At 43.6% G+C, this 21,296-nt stretch overlaps 1 protein-coding gene across 19 annotated transcripts in view; it reads right to left on the bottom strand.

The window, feature by feature from the left end:
- Positions 1-21,296, bottom strand: part of LOC144819585 (uncharacterized) — a 211,414-nt gene that overhangs the window by 76,739 nt on the left and 113,379 nt on the right. For 9 of the 19 annotated variants that reach the window (XR_013607460.1, XR_013607464.1, XR_013607463.1 and 6 more), the window contains 2 exons: positions 18,707-18,739; positions 14,097-14,135 (listed from right to left, as the gene is read on the bottom strand). The exons of 7 other annotated variants lie outside the window; for them this stretch is intronic. Coding sequence is in view for 5 of the 12 variants with exons in the window: in XM_078677415.1 (XP_078533541.1) it covers positions 14,097-14,116 (20 nt within the window). In the remaining 7 variants the exon portion in view is untranslated. The remainder of the gene's footprint in view (positions 1-14,096; positions 14,136-18,706; positions 18,740-21,296) is intronic. 3 more of the 19 variants (XR_013607469.1, XR_013607458.1, XR_013607457.1) reach the window with 2 other exon arrangements.

Here is a 21,296-nt window from a genome sequence, read left to right as displayed (position 1 = left end):
AATTGGCCCATCATAATATGGATGGCGGTGTCTAATAGACACCGCCACCATATTATACCTTTTCCGCCTCGATCGCCTTGCGATCGAAGCGGAAAAGTGGCAGACGGTCTTACCATCTGCCGCGGTTCTCCCCGCCATCCTAATATGGTGGGGGGGTTTCAAAGCAAGGATGGCGGACGGATCGCCCCCGCCAGGCCGGCGGTGGCTACCGCCAGCCTGGCGGCGGCGATCCGCCCGCCATCCTAATGGGCCCCATAGTGTTTTGTGGCGTTTTTTTATCTAAGTTTTAGTTTATCCAGGTCTGCACATACCTGGTCAAAACATGTCAATGTTGTTTACCCCACTAGAGTGTGGTGTCCGTCTAGATGTATTCCTGAGCCCATAGTCTATGCTCAGGTCTGTAGCTACATTTAGAACATCCAGAATCTTAGAAACAGTCACAGAATCTTCCTAAAGTTGTCAAATTTGATAGTAGCTTAACTGTTTTGTGGATGTTCTGAATGGATGATTCACAACAGTCAAGACTCTCTGTATAAGGCTGCATCTTTTTATTCATTCGTGGGCATTCCCCTTCTCTCTCCTGTTTGTTCTGACTCTTCTCTTGCCCCTTCTCCTCTTCTTTGATTCTATTTTCTTGGGGGTAGTTCCCTGTTGCCCATTTTGATTCTTAAAACTTCTCTTAAAAGAGCAGAGAAGGGGAATGCCCACAAGATCATGGGACAAAAAGAAATGAATGATCTTCAAATTCAAGATGTTTCTATTGTGAATTTGTCCACTGCTTCCATCACCGCTGATATGGAATATTTACTAAATAAAGGGATGGGTTTCTGTCCTGAAATTTATAGGTATATCTGTAAAATGACTTGTACATATGTACCAGCTGCCTGAAATTGAAAGAGTTCTTCGAATTAAATATAGGAATGAGTAAAAAATTGCAGCCTTATACTGAGAATCTCGAGGTTGGGTAGGTGAACAGGCCTCTTAAACCTATGAGAAACTGTCTTGAGGACACCCACAGCCGCATCTCTTGGGACTCATTTCCCTTATTATTTAGAATACTCTATCTCTGTCTCCTTTTAAGTGGCACTAGATAAACAGATACAGGCCACTTATTGTTCTTATCACCCACTGCACTCTTTCTGGTCCTGAAGAAGCGCTTGGGGTCTCCTCCTGAGACCAATAAGTATATCGTGAAACATGTTGACCTCTAAACATGTATGATTATCTACTGAGGGCCATTATCTCCCTCTAAGCAGCACAACCTTCTGTTTTTTTCATTGATGGCAGAGCGATCCTTTGTTTAATAAATTGATTAGCCACCCCTCCAGTCAACCTGTAGACTTCACGTTAGGACATCACTGCCACTCATACCGCGACACACCTTTACAGTTTTATCCTGAAAAGATCTCTGATAAAATGATCCTTCGGGGGACCCGTAGGGCTTTGCAGCGCTGGCCCGACAAGGAGCATTGTCTAATGATGAAGCATGACTTACTTCAAGGTGTGTGAGGGCACCAAGAACAGGACACACTGTCCCCAGCAATCACAGTATTAGAACAACCAATACTTCTTTCTTTATTTATTTTCCATAGGAACAGTGACTCCTGTGAGATATAACCATAATGTTCAGGAGCACGAGTTACTGGACCTTTATTTGGTTTCTTGTCCCCCTGCCCAATAATTTAGTGCTATGGTAAAAGCACACTTGCTGACTACACAAAATGACTGCCAGCCCCATGGTCAAACCAACAACAACCAGCAAGAAGGCATGGCCACAAACAAAGACATGCAGACCTATAGCCAAAACTCAGTGGCCTGCTGCACAAAATGGCTGCCAGCCACATGGTTGCAACAACAACAACCAGCAAGAAGTCATGGCCACAAACAGAGAAGACTTGCAGGACTATGACAAAAGCACACTGGCTGGCTACACTAAATGGCTGCCAGCCATGTGGTCAGAACAACAACCAGCAAGGAGGCATGGTCACAAACAGAGAAGATATGCAGGCCTATGAAAAATGCACACTGGCTGGCTACACAAAATGCCTGTCAGCCACGTGGTATCAACAATTCCAAAGTTAACAAAAAGATATTGGTTTAATAAATGTCAGTGTTTTTGGATAGTTCACAGTTCCGTAAAATCAACATTCACTTCCAATTCCAACACAATCTCTCTTCGTGAGCCTGTCACAATATAGCACTTAATGGTTCACTAACCAATCGCACTGTGGGCTCATCACACCAATTGAACTATCCCAGTACAGCACACTTTGATGTAATACTCACTCCTCACATTGGTTCGCTCTCCTTTACAATTTCGATGGCACCTCGCAAACCAACACCACATAACCTTAGCATGCAGGTAATACCAAAATGTTCTATTTTTCTCTCTTATCCCAGGATCTTGGACTACTTTGAGTCTGATAACAACTTCAACTGTTCGACATCTAACACATATGCACAACTAAACCTGAAACTTGAGGGGGGGTTGGATCAGAAAATTGGAATGTCATTGATAAAAACGATTTTTGCACATCACTGGCTAACACTGTCCCTAATTGTACACTTGATGCTAACCTTCAGGAGGAATCCATCTCAGCCTGGCTACTCGAGGCCAGCAACAAAAATGCCCCACTGAAAAAAATAAGACTGACTCACCGCCTCGAGGCTCAGATGTGGTTTCCCCCTGAATTACAATTACAAAACCGTGCCCTCCACCATTTGCAAAGGAAATGGAGGCAGAACTACTTACTAAGACAAACTTATTTATTCCACAGCCATGAGGGAATACAAAAAATGCATCTTAAATGCTAAAGCTGCACATTTCTCCTCCAGAACCCTAACCACTAATAACCAAACCAAGGAAATCTTTACAATTGTCGACAAATTATCCAATCCCGATAGAGTCTTAATTAGGCCCACTCCCTCCCAAGCTATTTGTGAATCACTGAATAATTTTTTCATTGAAAAAATATCCTCTATTAAAAACAGTATCCCCAAACACACGACTCGGGACAACACTTCTTCCAGGTTCAGGAACCCTTGTTCCCTTGAATGCTTTCTGGCTATCGATGTTCAGACTTTTCACACCCTGCTGTCCAAAGTTAGATCTGGTTCCTCCATGGACTGCTGCCCTCCACACATCTTAAAATAAATCTTTACTGCCCTCCTGGGCCCAGCCCTTGCTCTCCTGAACAACTCCTTATCCTAAGGCTGCATACCTAAGGCCTTCAAAGAGGCAGTTGTGATTTCCCTCCTGAAGAAATCTGGAGTGGACCTTCAGACGCTATCAAATTACCACCCCATTTCCTTGCTCCCGTACCTGGCCAAGGTATTAGAGGCCCATGTGGCAAAAAGTCTGTCCAACCATATGGAACAAACAAATGTGCTCGACCCACAACAAACGGATTTTTGCCCTGCCCATTCTACAGAGTCAGTAATTACAGCTGTACTGGACTCCCTTTCGGGAGAAGGCCGATAGAGGCACTCCCCAGGCCCTGGTGTTGTTAGACCTATCTGCCGCCTTTGACACGGTCGACCACGAGATCTTCGGGGACCGTGTCAGGGATGCTGGCATTCAGGGCACAGCTCTTGACTGGATCTGCTCTTTTCTGGAAAACTGTTCCCAGGCAGTCCGTCTGGGCCAATTTATGGCCCCCAAACTAAAATCCACAAGTGGGGTGCAACAGGGCTCCTCGCTTTTCGCACACTTGTTCAATCTCTACCTTCTCCCACTGATCAGGTCTCTGAAGGAAAGGAAAGTGGTCATTTTCAACTATGCTGATGACCTACAACTGCTCTTTACAATTGACAACTCGCCCCAATCTGTCTCTCATTTCCAGTCCACGATGCGGTTTATCTCTCACTGGATGGATTGTAATCATCTCAAATGAAATCCAGGGAAGACTGAACTGGTCCTGACAGGTGGGAGCCAGAATTTCTGGGGCCTACACTATTGGCCAATCGAATTAGGACCCTCTCCTATCCCATTTGCATTGGCCAAGAGCCTTGGTGTTACAATATCTAAAGATCTATCTCTGAAAACTCATGTAGGCTTAGTGATCTCTTCCTGCTTTTTACAGCTGCGTAGGATTAGAAAAATAAGCAGGTTATTTAACCAAGCGGCTCTGACTCAGGTCATGACAGCCATGGTTCTATCCCACCTAGATTACTCCAATGCAATCTGCCTGGGCCTACACCTTGGGCTCACAAAACGGTTACAGATGGTTCAGAACCAAGCAGCCAGACTGATTTATCATCAACCTAGGTGGCATCATGCCTCTCCCCTTCTTAGGAAGCTGCATTGGCTTCCCATTCCTCAACGTTGCACCTTCAAGGTTGGTTGTCTGGTATTTAAGTCCCTGCAAGGCAAGGGTCCTGGATTTATAGACAGTCTGATCGCACAGTACTCTCCCTCTCGTAACCTTCGCTCGGCTCACCTCCAACTTCTGGCAGTCCCTACCTTTAAGCTGAAGTGACAAGGGGGAAGTAGATTTGCAATGTTAGCGCCTAGATTGTGGAATTCCATCCCCTTGGAAAGCAGGTCGAGTTCCGATTTACTGAAATTCAGGAAATCTCTCTAAACCTGGCTGTACACCCAGGCCTACGAATAACTGTTACCGATTCAGGACTAGCACCTCTTAGATTCAGCGCCATGAAGCCAATTGGTGAACGAGCACTGTATAAAACATTTTAAACATTAAACTTTACTAAGACATAAAGACACAGCATTTCAATACAATAACATTAGTTCAACAAAGACAATTGAGATGCACATCACTATTAATTATCACACCTCACCAACTACAAGCAGCTTTGGAACAACAAACTCCTTCAGTCCTCAAGTTCAGGATTTGGACTTAATGGACCTAGGCAAATTCTAAAATTGGGCAATTTATTTCAGCTCCTTGCCCTCCTGTGACATAGACCATTCTCTCGCTATCACTTGAAGCAGAGGGGATCTTTGCTGCCCAGCCTTCATTAATTACCCCTTCCACTAGTCGAATGGACCTTTTTTCGTTGACAAGGAGAAACAAAAAGGAGCACTATTAAACATCAAACACCGTGAACAGTGAAGTCCATTTGGGGCTCCACACTAATCAAATAAGAGTGTTGATGTAAGTTAAAGGGTTAATTAACAATTCTAATAAATGTATAATGATTTTATTTAGTAAATATCACTCTATAGCCATCATAATTACAAGTTCAAATAATCCATCAGTCGATATTATAGTCAAAATAGAGATAATGCAACATGAATGCTCCATAAAGGAATTTCCCTAATCTAACTTAAAATATGAGTGAACTAAGGTGCGAGTTCAGAAACCCAATAAAGAGTTTGGATGAGAGCATATGCAAAAACGCCCAGCACTTCAAATGAAAAAAGAATATATTACACTGGAAAGTATTCTCAGCGATAAATCAGCAGACATCCTTTGCAAAGGAATAGGGCTCAAATGACAATTCCTTATGAAGAGAGATGTGGTCTCAAGAAACTCAAGGAAAAGCGCTCCAGAAAGTGTCAAACTAATGTAGGAATGCACAGTAATATAAAGTTACAAATACCACATTGAAACATATGTTACATTCCCCATGTCCAGTAGGATATTGGAAAACCCTGGGAGCAGGTAATCTACCTAGTTTCTCAAACTTTTACAAAAGACCACATAAATAAATCCTTGAAAACATACTTCATCCGCAGCTTGCAGTTCTTTCCATGAGTCAAACTTCATGTCATCTCCTCCCCTTACGACGGGAAGCTCTCTATCAGTTGTGTATTACGTAACAAATGCCTTTTTACTGACTAACAAATGGCTTCTGTAAAGTAACAGCTTTTCTAGTAAAAGAGAGTACCATTTTATGCTAAAGAACAGTTTTACATGGAAAACAGGCCTTTCAATGCTAATGCATAGATTGCTGTTAGTTAGTATGGCAGCAATAGTTAAGCTAGCTTAAATAAGTACATTAATATTATTTTGTATGCATGCTATGCCTAAGTATGATTGCCCACTGCAAAAATTGCATTCAAAACATGTATGCTATTTACCATGGACTTGTGCACTTTTAATTTAAATTTTTTTTTTTGTTGTTGACAAAATGAAAAAATTGTGTCATCAATGCCATCACTGTTCTCCGGTTCCCCAGTGTTGCGCCTGACGGGAACTGCAGCCACCCTTGCTGACACTGAGGCACACCTCCTCTGGGGCAGGCTGCCAGCATGTGTCCACATACAACTCCATCCTAGCCCCGCCCAACCTATACTCTGCCTCAGTGAGCCACAAAAAAAAAAATTGTCAGAGACTGCTGAAAGCAGCATCTACTTATTGTTCTAGGCCCTGCAGCCCCTTGTGGCTCATATGGCCTCTCAAACTGGTGCACTCTTTTCAGATAAGAGGGCCATGGCATGCCTCCCAACCACTACCATCTATAATCCACCATTACCTTTAGGCCTAAAACATGGGGGCGACAAGCCATAACGGCAGCAAACACAGCACTTGCTGCTTCCCTTTGAGGCCTGCTCCAGCCCAGTTCCTCCTCCTACCAGGCCTCCTATATAAGCATATTGTTGTGTGCAGTTAGGCCTCACTGGTATCTCAAGGGGTGTTGTTACAGCCAACCCTTACTCTGTTTGTCACTTAATGAGCCACGAGGTGTGACTCCCTGGCACTTTTATTACCTATGTACCTCTCCCCACTGAAATAAACCATTCCATCCATTGGTGGAAGTTCATGTCAGGAACACCCCTCTTGCCTGGGCAGACATTGTGTTCAACCACCAATATAACATTCCTCCTTTTATCGAACAAGCTTCAACAATATTGACGATTACCAGTGATCATCATTGTAATATCTTCAGCAAGAAGAAGTATCAGAAAACACAAAAAAGCCAAATAGTGAACAATGAGAGATAGAGAGAAAAAGAGAGAGAGAGAACCATAAAGAAAAAACCATCATATTCTACCATACTTCCAGTCAACACAAAGTCCTTGAGACAAGAAGATCTCATAGGACAGTCTGAGATGGTACCTTTCCCTTCCGTGAGGAAGGTCTTCATTGCTTGGTTCATCTCTTTCTGGTCAGTTGTGGATGGGGACAAAAATCTGACTGTTCATCAGGACTCGATTCCATGGACGGACAACTACCAGCCTCTAGAGACCCATCCACAGTTGGAGTGGAGATGGTTGACTTGAATGCCTGAGTCGGAAAAGGGTCAATATTGAGCCGGTCATCATAGTTCCCTGCTTCACTCCTAAAGTTGTAGAGAGATCTTTCAAAGGCTGGCTCACAGAAGATTGATAGTGTTTGAAAAAGGATCCATTCCTTGTAACGGTTTCTCCCGCCTTCTGAGTGATGATCATTGTCGCTTTTACTAAGTGCACTCGCCAGGGATCAACATCAAAAGGGAGAAGGAATTTACTCCAGGGACGACTGTTCTTAACGATTACCAAGCCCCCAACCATGATGGTCCTGTACTTGGCTCAGCTGACCTGGGACATGTGGTCATTTCGTGACTGTCGCTGTTTTAACTTCTCAGCCTCTTGCTTCTGAATGTTGGATGGTTTGTCCACTTGTGGGATAATATCACCCACAGGTCGATTGACTCAGAGGGAGGGCTGACTTAGGTTGTCGAGTGGGGTGCAAGACTGAATACTCTGAGAAAAGCATACAGAGCATTTTGCATATTTTGTCCATGAGCCAGGGTGGTCCAAAGCAACTTATTTAAGGTGTGCATAAAATGTTCTGCTTCTACTTCAGCTTGTGGCCAACAGAGTGTGATCTTTCAATGATGAATGCATCTGAGCTGCAAGAATTCTGTAAATTCATGACTGGTGAATGGAGGGCCATTATCGGTATGCAGCTCTTTCAACAGCCCGTGAGTGGTCATGATTTTTTCCAATGGGGGAATAGTTAGACTGGCAGACGCTGCCTCCATGTCTTCCACTTCTGTATACTTTGAAAAGTCATCTACGATGACCAACATCTGTCTCCCATCAGGGGGCCTTCCAAAATCGGCACTCGCTCTGTGCCACGGGAATGGTGGAATATCTTCAGTGATAATTGGAGCCAGTGGTTCTGCCAGACCGACACTTGGCAAAAAAGGCACTGATGAACATTTTGTTACAAAATCATTTCTAGATTTGGAAACCAAACCTTACATCGCAATCGAGACTTTGTCTTGACAATTCCTTGATGGGCCTGATGAGCAAGATCCACCACACGTTGTAGAGCCCCGGGGATCACCAGCTGAAAACCTCTCATAAGACAGCCTTTGTGCGACACGGCCAGATCTGAGCACACGGTGTTGAGAGAATATAACACTACCCTTGCTTCCTCTATTCTACAGGATCTCTTGCTGGCCAAGACACCACTTTCTTGTGGTCACCACGGAGATGGCCAATTGAATACGCTCATCATCAGCTGTGGCCTTCATGATCTCCTGTAAAGAAATGGGTAGCGGTCTAGAACATTCCAAGACCAGCCTAACGTACTTCTCCACCTGATCAGCGTATGATTCTTCTTTTTCAGTAGCTGGCCTGGTATGCCTCAATAGAAAATCAGCAGCATTCTGGGTCACCGGGCGACTGACCACAGTGAATTGGTTTTCTTGTAATTGTAAGATCCATTTCTCAATTCTCAGTGGAGGTTTTAAAGATAGCCCCATAAACAACAGGATCAAAGGCTTATGATCCGTGTGACCTACAACAGAGGTAGAAATGAAAATATCGATAGCCCCAGTGACCACGATAGCTTCTTTTTCGATGTGGGAATAACGTTGTTCCGTGTCAGTCAGTGCACAGCTGGTGTACACCACTGGAGCCCAGTCTCCGTTGCTTTGTCTTTGTGGTGGCACATCTCAAAGGCAATGGGACTTGCATCCTCTGACAGTTTAGATTCCCGGGCAGGACACCAGGGTGGTGTCAGCTGATAATGCTTGCTTTGTAGCTTGGAAGGCCTCTTCCTGATCAGGCCCCCATTTACAGATCGTGTTGGTCTTCGTCAGCTCTCCCAAAGGGGTGGCAAGGTCAGTCATATTTTGAATAAAACGTCCACAGTATGTGACCATGCCTAAGAAACTTCTCACCCCTGTGACAGTAGTGGGTGCTGATTAGATAGCCTGTACTTTGACTGGATCTGGCAATACTCCAGTCTGGGAGAATCAGTATCCAAAAAACGCTATTTCTTTCTGAAGAACAGTGTATTTTTCTTGATGGAGTGTGAAACCATTGTCTCTCAGGTGCTGGAACATGGCTCTTAGGCGTTCAGATGTTCTTCCAGCATGGGGGTATGTACTTGAATGTCATCACTGACATTGAGGACTCCTTCAAGGCCAGCCAACACACTGCTTATGTTATCTTGAAAGACTTCATTTGAGCTCAACACTTCAAAGCTAAGATGTTGGTACCTCCTGAAACCCAATTGAGTGGAGAACATTGTGATGGCCCTTGACTCCAGGTCCAGTAGTAGCTGGTGATATCCAACCCGCAAGTCCATCTTGGGGAACCACTGGGAGCCGCTCACTTGTGCCACAATATCGTCAACTGTGGATGTCAAATGACGTTCTCTCTTAATGGCTTGGCTAGGAAGTCTCATGTCAAAGCATTTCCAGACCTCTTCTGACTGTTTGGGTTTTCACACCACCATAATGGGGAACACCCATGGAGTCGGACTATCCACTCGCTCAATGATGTCGGCTTGTTCCTATGTCGTCAACTCTTCCTCCACCTACAGCCTCAGATGCAAGGTGACCCAGAGGTGTTTCAGTGCAACAGGTTGGACTGAGTTGTCAACATGAATATATATCATGCGATCTGTGAGGCATCCTATCACCTCAAACAGATGTGTGAATTCTGTCAGCAGGCCCTCCACACTCTCCTGATGCATGCTGAAGGCAAAAGCAGAAAGCTTCATTTCAGCAACTCAGTAGCATCCCTGATCCACCTTTCGTGACACACACCTTGGCACGAGTGGTATAAGTTTCATGAGCAATCTCTGCTGTGAACACTCCTGCCAGCGGGAGTGGAGTTGTGGAACCATGTGAAAATACCTCTGTCGAAGTGGGGCGCAGTGTGGGTTGTATGGGAAGTGTCTGCATCTTGGACTGTGTCATGATTTTAATGGATGTCCCAGTGACAATTAACACTTGTACCTGGTGCCCTGCGACGAGTACACTGCACTTGGGATGCGCTTTCTAGGACGTTTGTCTGGTTGCATGGCATGGATGAAATGGACTGCTCCTTCAACATCTTCATCATCCATGTCTTCCTCATTCTCAATAACTTTAACAGTTTGTAGAGTATTGACGGCTTTGGTCCTCTGTCCCTTCTGGGTGAGGGAGCAGCATACTTTTGTAAAGAGGTTCCATTTATTGCATGCCGAGCACCTCTTCCCCTAGGCTGGGCAAGGTCCTTGATGCAAGTAGGGCCCACCAAACCCATAGCATGTTTTGGGCACGGGATTGGCTTGGTGTGTGTTTCCTTCTTGTCAGGAATTCTGGCAAAGACAGCATTGACAGGTTCTGTTTTTATATGTAGGTGTAACACGGCTTTCATGTGTGCTGCTCATATTTTGGACAGTTCCTTTGACCTTCCCTTCATTAGCATATACGCCATAGGCATTCCTAGGACCTGAAGAATGCTTTCTCTCTGCTTTACCAAGAAGCACCCCAGAGTGAATTTTGTCTGTACTTCATTGTTTTTATCGGGTAGCGTGCAGGTGCTTGCCAGATCTTTGAGACGGGCATAGAAAGCATCCACCAACTCATCGGGCAGTTGTCTTGCTTGATGCAGTAAGAAACATTCATAGTCTGGGTTCACCAGTGGTTTGAAATAAACAGTCATTGCTCGTTTCAAAGTACCATAAGCGTATAGAGGTCCTGCCTCCACGATGGACTTCCCTAACTTGTGTAGAGCTGCACTCCCCAAGTGCAGAAGCATAGGGCATCATCTGTCATTTTGTAAAGCCACCACTGCAAAATATGTTTCCAGGTGCTCCACCCATTCTTTCCATTTAGCGGCCCATCAACCATGGATGGCTCAATAGGAGATACAGTAGTCATGGTGGGTACCAGTTGCTGCTATTTCACTGAGGGGTAAGTGTTTCTCTTGAGCTGTGCACCAGCTTGTCTGCTCAGAACAATAAGCTGATCCTGATGCTCGAGGAGGTCTGTTACATCAGATCACAATTAATTGATCGCTTTGGCGGCTCCCTTAAGTTATTCCACCGGTTGGTGAAGACAAGATTTCTGATATACACAGATATCTAACCCTGGAAGCATACCGGAGGGGTCGGCTGACACCTCCTTGAAAATTGATGCAACTTGAACGCTCATATACTAGAACCAACAGTCATTAGCTGTCATTCCCCCCTGTCCTGATGAAGACACACTTCTGATGCATTATCCTTTGCACATCTGTCAAGGATCGAAACGTCAACGTTGTTACCATGAACTAGTCCACGCAATTTCCCAGACTTAAACAATAGAATAACAAGCACTGCTGGGATTTATGCAACTTAGTCTGGACTAGCAAAACCAAGTGTTTCCTTTTTTTATATGTCATCTGTGTCACCTGTGTACAGCACTTCTGTCACTTATCACTATTAGTCACTACATGTACACTATTGTCAGTTTCTCGCCGTATATGTGGTTTTCGTCACTGACAGACGTTTTTATGATCTCGAATTTATATTAATACAAAGTAAAAACATTTGTTGAGATAAAAATATTTTTGTTGTGTGTTGCTTGTATATTTAAATGATATTTTTTTGTAAGGTATAATACACCTAGTACAAATCATTGTGTTTACCCAACAGAACCATTACTTCTGTTTATGTCTGCTGATGACGGCACTCTAGTAAATACAAATAGGGATTCCAGTGTGCTTTGCCCCCTATCACAATTTCAGCCAGAACGGAATAATAATGAGAGGAAGATCAAAGAGAAGAATAGTACAGTGATGTAGGTAAATGTGCAGGAGCAGGTGGCAATATCAGGGCAGTGGAGCGCTTGGAGCACTGTGTCAGGCCGAGACAGCATCTTGATGAAACCTCCCACTTGGTAACAGGGAGTTATTTGCATATGATTTAGGCCTCCATGATCAAATTGGCTTACCTTGCGAGCAGCCAACATGGCCCCAGGTGTGGGGACGCCTCCCCAGGATGATCGGAAATCTCAGCGGGAGGAGTCCTGAAGAGGCGGTAGGAGCGCGATGCTCAGGGTGCAGCACAAGGCAAATTCCCTCACTGCGTGAAGGATGGGCGAGGGCCACAGAAGGCTGCCCGAGACAGCAGGAGGTAGCATCCCTTCCACCTGAAGGTGGGTCAATGCAGCAGTCATGGTAGGCTGCCCATGACAGGCGCCAGGAGATGAAGGCCCACAGGGTGCAGACCGGCTGCCAGGCGAGGCACTGAAGAAGCTATCCCTGAGAGCTGCGACAATGTGGCAGAGGCAGCTACATCGCCGGCAGACCAGGTAGGAGAATGAGGTGGGGCAATGGGACTCGACCCCCTCATCACCAGTTGTTGGGTTGTGTGCAGTTAGGCCTCACTGGTACCTGAAGGAGTGGTATTACAAAAGACCCTTACTCAGTTTGTTACTTAATTGGCCACAAGGCACGGCCCTTGGGCACTTTTATTACCTCTGTACCACCCCCCACCGGGGTATACAACGGTAACCACGCATTTTTTACAACGCGGTACCGTTACCACGCTACTTTTACCACGCAAGTCGTTACCACGACTTGCGCTGGGGGGCGCTCCAGGATAGTAAATAGATTAATTTACTATCCAACTCCTTTCCCTAGAGTCCACGGGGACTGGAGTTGGAATAGTAAATTAAAAAATTTACTATCCAGCGCCCCTCCACGCAAGTCGTTGTAACGACTTGCGTGGTAAAAGTAGCGTTGTAACGGTACGCGTTGTAAAAGTACGCGTGGTACCGTCATATATCCCCCACCAGCATGAACCAATCCGTCCATGGGTGGAGGGTTCATGTAGGGAACACCCTCCTGCAATTTTATCTTCAATCTGTCACTTTCCCAGAAAACACCTTTCTCTAGCTCAGTGCCAGTCACCAGGATCAAAGTTCCATAGAGAAAGAGGGGCACCTTATCCCAGCATGCTCCTAAACTAGGGGCGGCTCCTCCACTAAGGCGGAGGAGCGTCGTCCCACTGCCTTGTTGCAGTACGAGAAGCAGAAACATATAATGGTAGTAACTACCATTTTATGTTTCTGCTACTCGCACTGCGAGAAAGCAGAAGGGTTTGGTTGTGGGTGGGCGGGTGAGTGGGCGGAGCTGCTCTGTGAGCAGGGAAGGAGCGGTGTGCCCACTCCTGAGAGCGCAATGACTGTTTATTTGGCCCTCTTGGGCCGCCAAAACCATTCCTGCGCACTCTGCCCTTTCTCCATGCAGGCCGCAATTCAGCCTAAATGGAGAAAATGGCATCCCCATAAGCCCCTGGCTGGGAGTTGTCTCCACCAATCACAACACTGCCATTGCAGCATTGTGATTGGCTTACAGGAGGGAGGGAGGCTGCCTGGTACTCTTAGCTCCTGTAGACCATGTTGTAGTAAACATTTCTTCTCCTTCAGTTGGCAATGAGCAGTAACTGATCCCCGAATACCACGTTGTGCAGGAGTGAAGCCGGCAGCCAGGAGAAACCAGCACAGTGCACACGCAATCCGCTCCGTGCAAGTTTAAATGGCCCGACACGGCCCCAGGAATGAGCACGCCTTCCGATGCGTGCTTCTGACACCGCAGAATCCCAGAGGGATTGCATCGCATTTTGGGATGCAGTGTACTCAACGAAATTCGTTTTATTTATTTAAATGTTTACTTACCTGTAAAACTCCGTAATCCATACATTACTACCCCCAACCCTGCCCCTCCCCTTCCCCACGTCACCGCCCTGCATTTACTCCCACTGCCGGCCACGGCTGCTGAGAAAACAGGGGACACGGCCTGCGGACAGGTACGATTTTTTTTTAATTATTAAACTAACTGCCCTCCTGCCCACGCGACCCTCCCCGCGCTACCCCGCACCCCCGTGATTAATAAAGGCTGCGACTGTCCTAAACCAATGCCCCCGGCCCGTTCTTACCTGCCCCTGGCTGTATCCATTTGGGCTGCTCCAACCAGTCTGAAAATTCAGGGGAAAGAGGGTGAAAGAGAGGAGAATGTCATTTTATTCCATTTGCAACTTAGCTCCCTTGCCATCTGGGAGTTGTGTTACGTTGTTCTACTTTGCTCAAGGCTAGTTCTCAATCATTTTTCTCTTCCCATATTTAATGTGCACTTATTTAAATTCATAACAGTAGTGAGGGGATAGTGCACTTTCTCCGTGAACACATTTCATGAACAAATCTTAAATCAGCATTTTAACCATGACAAACGTACATTTCGGGATTCGCATATTGGTGGTCAACAGAAGTTTATACTTGTTTGTACCTTTAAAACTCAAAGGAGATTGCATGTACACATGAGCAATAAACAAATGTCTGTCTCTGCTTTATGTGGCTCTGAAGAGGATCTCAAGGCTGGCAAACAGACAGAAAATGGGAATTGGAAACAAGGGACGAACAGCAATAAAAATATAAATCATAAAAGGAAATCCATTTGGTCCTTGGCAGCTCTAACAGTGTGCGGCTAATCCATGCTGAGTGCAATCCAATACTCTTTTATATAATCCTGCACATGGAACAAAATTAAAGTGTAATGCAATAACGGCTGACACAAATCACTTGTGCTGCCCAGAGGCAGATTAGGGAATAGTTAAAGTCAAACAAATCTAATTTCATTTTAAGCGGATTCTGTAACATCTTGATTCTTTAATCCCCGGAATCATTTTGTGATCAATGAGTTGATATTACTGACAGGGATTTTTGAAAATGATGACAGGGAGGAAAATGCGTTTTCTACAAAAGAATTCGTTAACACCTATTCAAACCCTATACATTTGTTATATGTTTGCACAGCAGCTGGATTACATTTCAATACCTTAGTGCATGTAATTAGATAAATGTGCCTGCACAGGGTAAAACATGTACACCCGTGACTAGACAGACATTACGATTACAGCCGATAATCCAGAAAGGCCAGTAATCAAAGTTACTTGCCCTATTTTGATTCTAAATTGTGGCGTTTCTCGTTGAGATTTGGCAGCTAAAAGCAGCCGAAATCCCCATGAGAAACGCCTTGGAAAAACATACGGAAATTGGAACTAAAACAGTCAATTCCACGTGTTCTGCCCCAAAAATTGACTTCCTTGTTTGATCCCCTGCCACAGGAATTACTGGGACCCTTGGTAATGATAAGGCATCAAGACAAAAATTGTCCTTACTCCTGGGCTCTCGTGAGGTCAGTAAAGTACATTTTATGACGCAATCATATAGACACTGCCATTTCCTCATCAGCGAACCCTCCTCACATTTCAGCCCCACCCCACCCTGCTCAGGGGTGGAGATCGTGATAGACCTCTTTTGACTGGAGTTCGGCAGCAGGAAAAAAGTTCTAATTAATGTATAAGGGTGGGTAGTGGGTGGGTGGTTGATTGGTTGAGTGAGTGAAATGACTGATGTAAAGGTGTATGAATTAAAGGGTGGGTGGGTGGGTGGATGGATGGATGAATGAAAGAGTGAAAGGATTAATGTAAGGATGGATGAGTGAATACATGGATGAGTGAAAGGGGATTGGCTGGATGAATAAAAATGTGGATGATGGATACGTGAATGAATGGATGAATTAAAGAAAGGGTTGGGAGGGTCGATGGAGGGGTGGATGTAAGGTTGAATGTATGGATGAATGAAAGGGAGGGTGGATGAATGGATGGATGGAAGAAAGTGTGGATGGATGGATAAGCAAAAGTTTGGATACATAAATGAAAGGAGGGTGGATGGATGAACGGGTGAATAGATGGATTAGTGGAAGTGTGGATGGATGATGAGAAATAATAGATGGGTGAAGTGAAAGGTGGAGAGATGGATGAACAAATGGATGGATGGATGAATGGATGGACGAAAGGGTAGATGTTTGGATGACGCAAGCCCCCAACTTTAGAAGCTACAGTAGGGTAAAGTTGTTGATAGGCCACTTCTGCCTGCAGCTTGACAGACAAAGGGGAGTAAGGGAGTGAGAGGATGAATGTGTGAGTGAAAGGATGGATGGATGGGTGAGTGAAAGGATGGTTGATGGGTAGATGGATGGATGGATGAATGAATGCCTTAAATGATGGATGAAAGGATGGATGAGTGAAATAATAGATGCCATAATGAAAGGGTGGACGGATGGATAAAAGGATGGATGGACAAATGAAATATTGGATGGCTGAGTGAAAGGGTGGATGGATGAGAGAGTGAAAGCATGGATGGCTGAGTGAAAGAGATGGTCGATGGATGGGATGAGTGAAAGGGAGGATGGACAGATGGATGGTGTGAAAGGTGGATGAATGAGTGAAAGGGTGGATTGATGAACAAAAAGGTGGATGAGTGAATATGTGGATAGATGAGTGAAAGGACGGATGAATTGAAGGGTGGATGGATGAGTGAAAGTGAGGGTGGATGGAAGGATTAAAGGATGGCTGGATGGATGAGTGAAAGAATGGATGGATGATTGAAGGAATGGAAGGATGAGTAAAAGGGAGGGTGATGGATGGAGAGATGAGCAAAAGCATGGATGGATGAGTGAGTGGATGAATGGATGAATTAAAGGTTAAATGGATGGCTGGATGAGTGGTTGGGTGGAAGGATGAGTGAAAGCATGACGATTGGGTGGATGAGTGAAAGGGTGGATGGATAGAAGAGTAAAAGGGAGGACGAATGGATGGAGTGCAAGGATGGATGTAGTGAAAGGATGTATGGGCTTGGAGTAGGAAGCATATGTTTGGATATGGATGGGTGGACAGACGGAATGTTGAAAGACTGAGTGATAGATAAAAGATTGAATGGATGACATAATATAAAGGTGGCATTGTGGATATCAGCAGGTGAATGGAGGGTTAAATGGATAGATACATGGTTGGAAGAGACTCGGGGAGGGTTGTGATGACTTGCCTTGTTTGTTTAGTGCCATGAGAGCTTTGGTTTGAAGTGGGGGGTATTTTCATTTTCTGGTTACTCCCTTGCCTCACAATATCTTTCCTAAATACCTTCAACTAAATACCTTCAAACATAGCCATGTGCTGTTATAAAGTATAACATGCTGACACATTAATAAATGAGATGTATTTAAACAATCCTGTGATAGCAAAGGAGGGGCTCATCACCAAGTGACAACCTGTATTAATTTGCACCTTTATAATTTTGTGCTGTTTAAGATTCAAAAACATAACACTTTAACCCTGATGGTAGTCTGAACACTATTATTCATTTTATTGCCCACACTCTGAACTGACTTGGCCTTGGAAGCACATTTCACAAAGTAGTATTTATGCTTGTCCTCCAGTCCCTCACTTCTAACCCAATCCTTTTCTGATTGCTCAATGACATGTTAGAAAGCTGTATGCTTCACTATTACTTATTTTGTTTACAGTAGTGTGCCCATGACTACTCACTGACAGTGCAATGTCCTTCCATAGGTATTACACTGAATGATGTTAATAGTGATGTGCTGTCCTACAGAGTCTCTCTCGATGGTAGAGTATAGGAAAAAGCAAAAAAGTTTATTTGACCCCCCAAAAACTGTAAACGTATTTTTTATATTAAACATTATTATAAATTAATTTGATATACTTATTTTAAAATTAGAATAAACAGAAAAATGCTACAGCACTAATAACACAATTTCAAATTATATATGTAATTAATGTAAGTATACAAAATTAAATATAACATGAATAATGAAAAAAAAAAGTAAATCCAGTATTTGTAAAGCGCTGGGGGGCGTCGGGAAGATTAAGCAAGCTATTGCCCAGAGTCACCTGGTGCTGGGCAGACCCCTGCCGCCGGAGCTGGAGATCGAACTGTGATCCCCAGCGTCCGGCGTCAGTCGCCCTGGCCGCTGCGCCACACCTCTACTACAGCACTAGTAACTTAATTTTAAATAAAATATGTAAATAATGTTTGAATAATTTAAATATATTAAATTAAATCAAAATGATTTTGTTCAAGAATAAATTAAAAAATAAATCTCCATGCAATGAGAAAAAAATACTTCTTTATTATGCAGCAATAATTATTAAAAGAGATGTAAAGAATAACTAAAAGTAATGTAATAACTTTTCAATAAAATTAATGTTACATTCGTTTTTAAATTAAAAAGGGGTTTTAAATATTTTATAATTAAATAAATATGTATTATTTTTAGGTATTTCTAATGTTAAATTACATCTATTTATGTTTTTACCATTTTAAATATTTTTATTTATTTGAACATTATTTCCTATGGGGTTTTATTTAAAGCCGTACCTCCATTATTTTCTTAAGGAATGGTGTTGCAGTACCATTGGTTGGCCATGTGTGGTGCTGGACTTATTCCAGCTCTGATCAGGAGTAATTTACCACTGTTTTGGGTCCCTTTTTTGCCTGCAGTTTGTGGATAGCAATAGGCTTACGGTTTAGAGCTGGGCGCACATCCTTCCCTAAATCCATCCCTAATACTCCCTAAACCACTCTGTATTCTTCCCTAACCCCTTCTTCTTTGGTCATAAGTATTACCAATTTTCCAGTCACTCCTCTCTCCCCTCCAACATTTACCAATCAAACATATACTACTTACGTGTATGGAGGCTCCGCAGTTGGGCAGAGATCTCTGCACAGAATAAAATAGAAGAAGAGGAGTTGGAACCTCCACACTTACGTTTTAGTATTTTATAGTACGTTAGCATTACTATTGTAGTACTACTAAACATACGTCAAAATGCAGTTTGTGAATAGCCCCTCTAATGTATAAATGTAAGTGCATGACACAAGTGTTGTATATATTAGCACACTTAGAAACTCTGACTGATTTTGCACAAGTAGAAATGTCCATGTGAGTATAACAGGTGTGACCACTGAGATCATTTCGGAATGTTAAGTGAGAGACCTCTTTTAATTCAACTCCCGCCTATAGTCAGAGAAGTTGAGGGCAAGGTTCACCTGCTGTCCCAAGTCTCACTGAACCCATTGATATTCATTTGTTGCTGCAAGTTCAATTGTCTCACAGTGGATCAAGATGGAAGGTGTTAAAGCAAGACTTTCATTTGATCAGGAAAGAAAGATGACAAAGTGTTGTCCTGCCCCTTGGTCCTCAGACTGGTATTTATACCCTGCATTCTGTCTGCCCAGCTGGCAATCAGCAGTCTAGGTAGAAGCGGATAAGATTTGGACCAGGTAATCCTACCTATTTGTTTTTGTGTAAAACAGGAATCCTATCTATTAACCATTACCCACTGTCCCAATTACAGGCATGCCCAATATCTCCCCCAACCAAAATGTCGGAAAGCAAGCTGTGACAGAGGGGCATAACAGGATTCGGAGTTGGTGAGATAGTCCTGTCCCGCCTTCTTTCTAACTATTTGCCTGTAATCCTTAAATTGGTAGGGTAAACTGTTTCCATTGAGACATTACATAATACAAGTTGATCAGGTTTTCTTTTTCTACAATATTATAATGTTGATATATTTAATAGCAAATGCATCACTGATTTCCCTTCCATTACAATCACTAGAACATTAATTTAATTTTGATTGAACTGCAGCTTTTTCAAGTGCTGTCCAAACAGTGACCTCATCTATAGAATCATTTATGATTATACCATCTCTGTTTCCTGGAATCTCTCCTACCCTAAACTATTTACATTACTATAGTCTCACATATATATATAATAGTTAAACCTATCAACCCTAAAAAAAAAATTGTTTACTGACTCAGTCAGTCAATTTATCTTTATTCGGTTTTTTTTTTAAAAACCATACAAAGAAATGAACACTAAAATACATTCCATACAAAATTCATCCTATAATACATGATACAGATATCCAACAACATATTAAAATTTACAAGAAAAAAACATTTTAAAAAGAAAAATATGCTTAACAATTATAACCTTTAGGACAAGTCATGACATGCAGTTTTTGCCCCTGAGGCAGCTACCAAAAATTTAGCAACGCGATAAGTAATGTTAGGGTTAGATAATAGCTGTAAATAGAGCAAAGCCGGCCTCACCTGTGTGAAGCCAGCCTCCTTGAGAATTGGTATCAAGAATTTCTTCCTGGGCTCTATATATAAACCACAAAACATGACGAAGTGCATTGTGTCCTGCACTGAGAAATTTTCACAACTGCAGGGCGCAGCTGATTCTGGTTTCTGCCAATGTTGGTAAGTGCCTAAATGATAATGCAACAAATTAAATCTAAATTTTGTTAAAAGAAACCTATGAAAAGGACGTGTAACATAACCAAGATAGGGTTCAAGTGAGGGTGATATAAGCAACAAACAGTGGTCCCTCACTGCCGGTTTGGCTAACTCGCGCTCTTCACGACACATCTCCATCCTTTCTAAAAAAGACTTTTTAACCAGTTCAAGATCTTGGTTCCTAATGGACTCCGGGGAAGTAAAAAGCTCCGGACGACCTATATCAGCAAAGGCTTTTGCAAGATACGCCAGCCAAGGGATTTTATTAGATCTGTCAAGGGACAGGACATCAGCCAAAATCTTTTGATTTAGTGGGAGTTCCTCATTCATCCATAGTTTTAACCATAGAATCAGAGGGGCCAGACGCAGTTTATCCGAAAGGAACTGAAGGCCGACTTCTTTATGAATGGAATACGTCGGAGTAGACTGGGGTACAGATAGCAAGGCTCTGATAAATCCGTTCTCCGCTCTCTGTATTGACTCCACATTTACGTATCCCCATAATGCCGAGCCATAAAGAGCGATTGCCACGGATTTGCTATTGTAAATTTTTATAATTGCTTCCATAGGCCTAGCTCCTAGCCTAGCAGCGAAACTCAGGATTGCTAGAGATGACCGAGTAACAGCCAGCTTCTTCGCTCTAACCTGTGGTCCCCAAGTCCCATGCTGGTCAAACAAGATGCCTAAATAGGGAAATGTAGTTACCCTAGAGACCAAGTCCCCCCTACAAGTAAATGTTTTAGTTTTCTTCCTACGGCTCTCAGCACCCACCACCATAGTGTGTGACTTGGCTACGTTTATTTTAAGGTCTAATTGATCCATAAACGTGCCAAAGGCATTTAATAGGCGCTGGAGACCAACTCCCGTGCGTGCAATCAACACTGCGTCATCCGCGTACAAGAGCGCCGGGATCTTGGCAACTCCTGCACGCGGGACGTCAGCTTCCTGCCCCTCCAGATATACCCCCAGGC

This window comes from Lissotriton helveticus, chromosome 2_1, assembly GCF_964261635.1.
Source record: "Lissotriton helveticus chromosome 2_1, aLisHel1.1, whole genome shotgun sequence".
NCBI classification, from domain to species: Eukaryota; Metazoa; Chordata; class Amphibia; order Caudata; family Salamandridae; genus Lissotriton; species Lissotriton helveticus.
The sequence above is the reverse complement of the archived record's forward strand: the minus strand, read 5'-3'. Positions and strand labels throughout refer to the sequence as shown.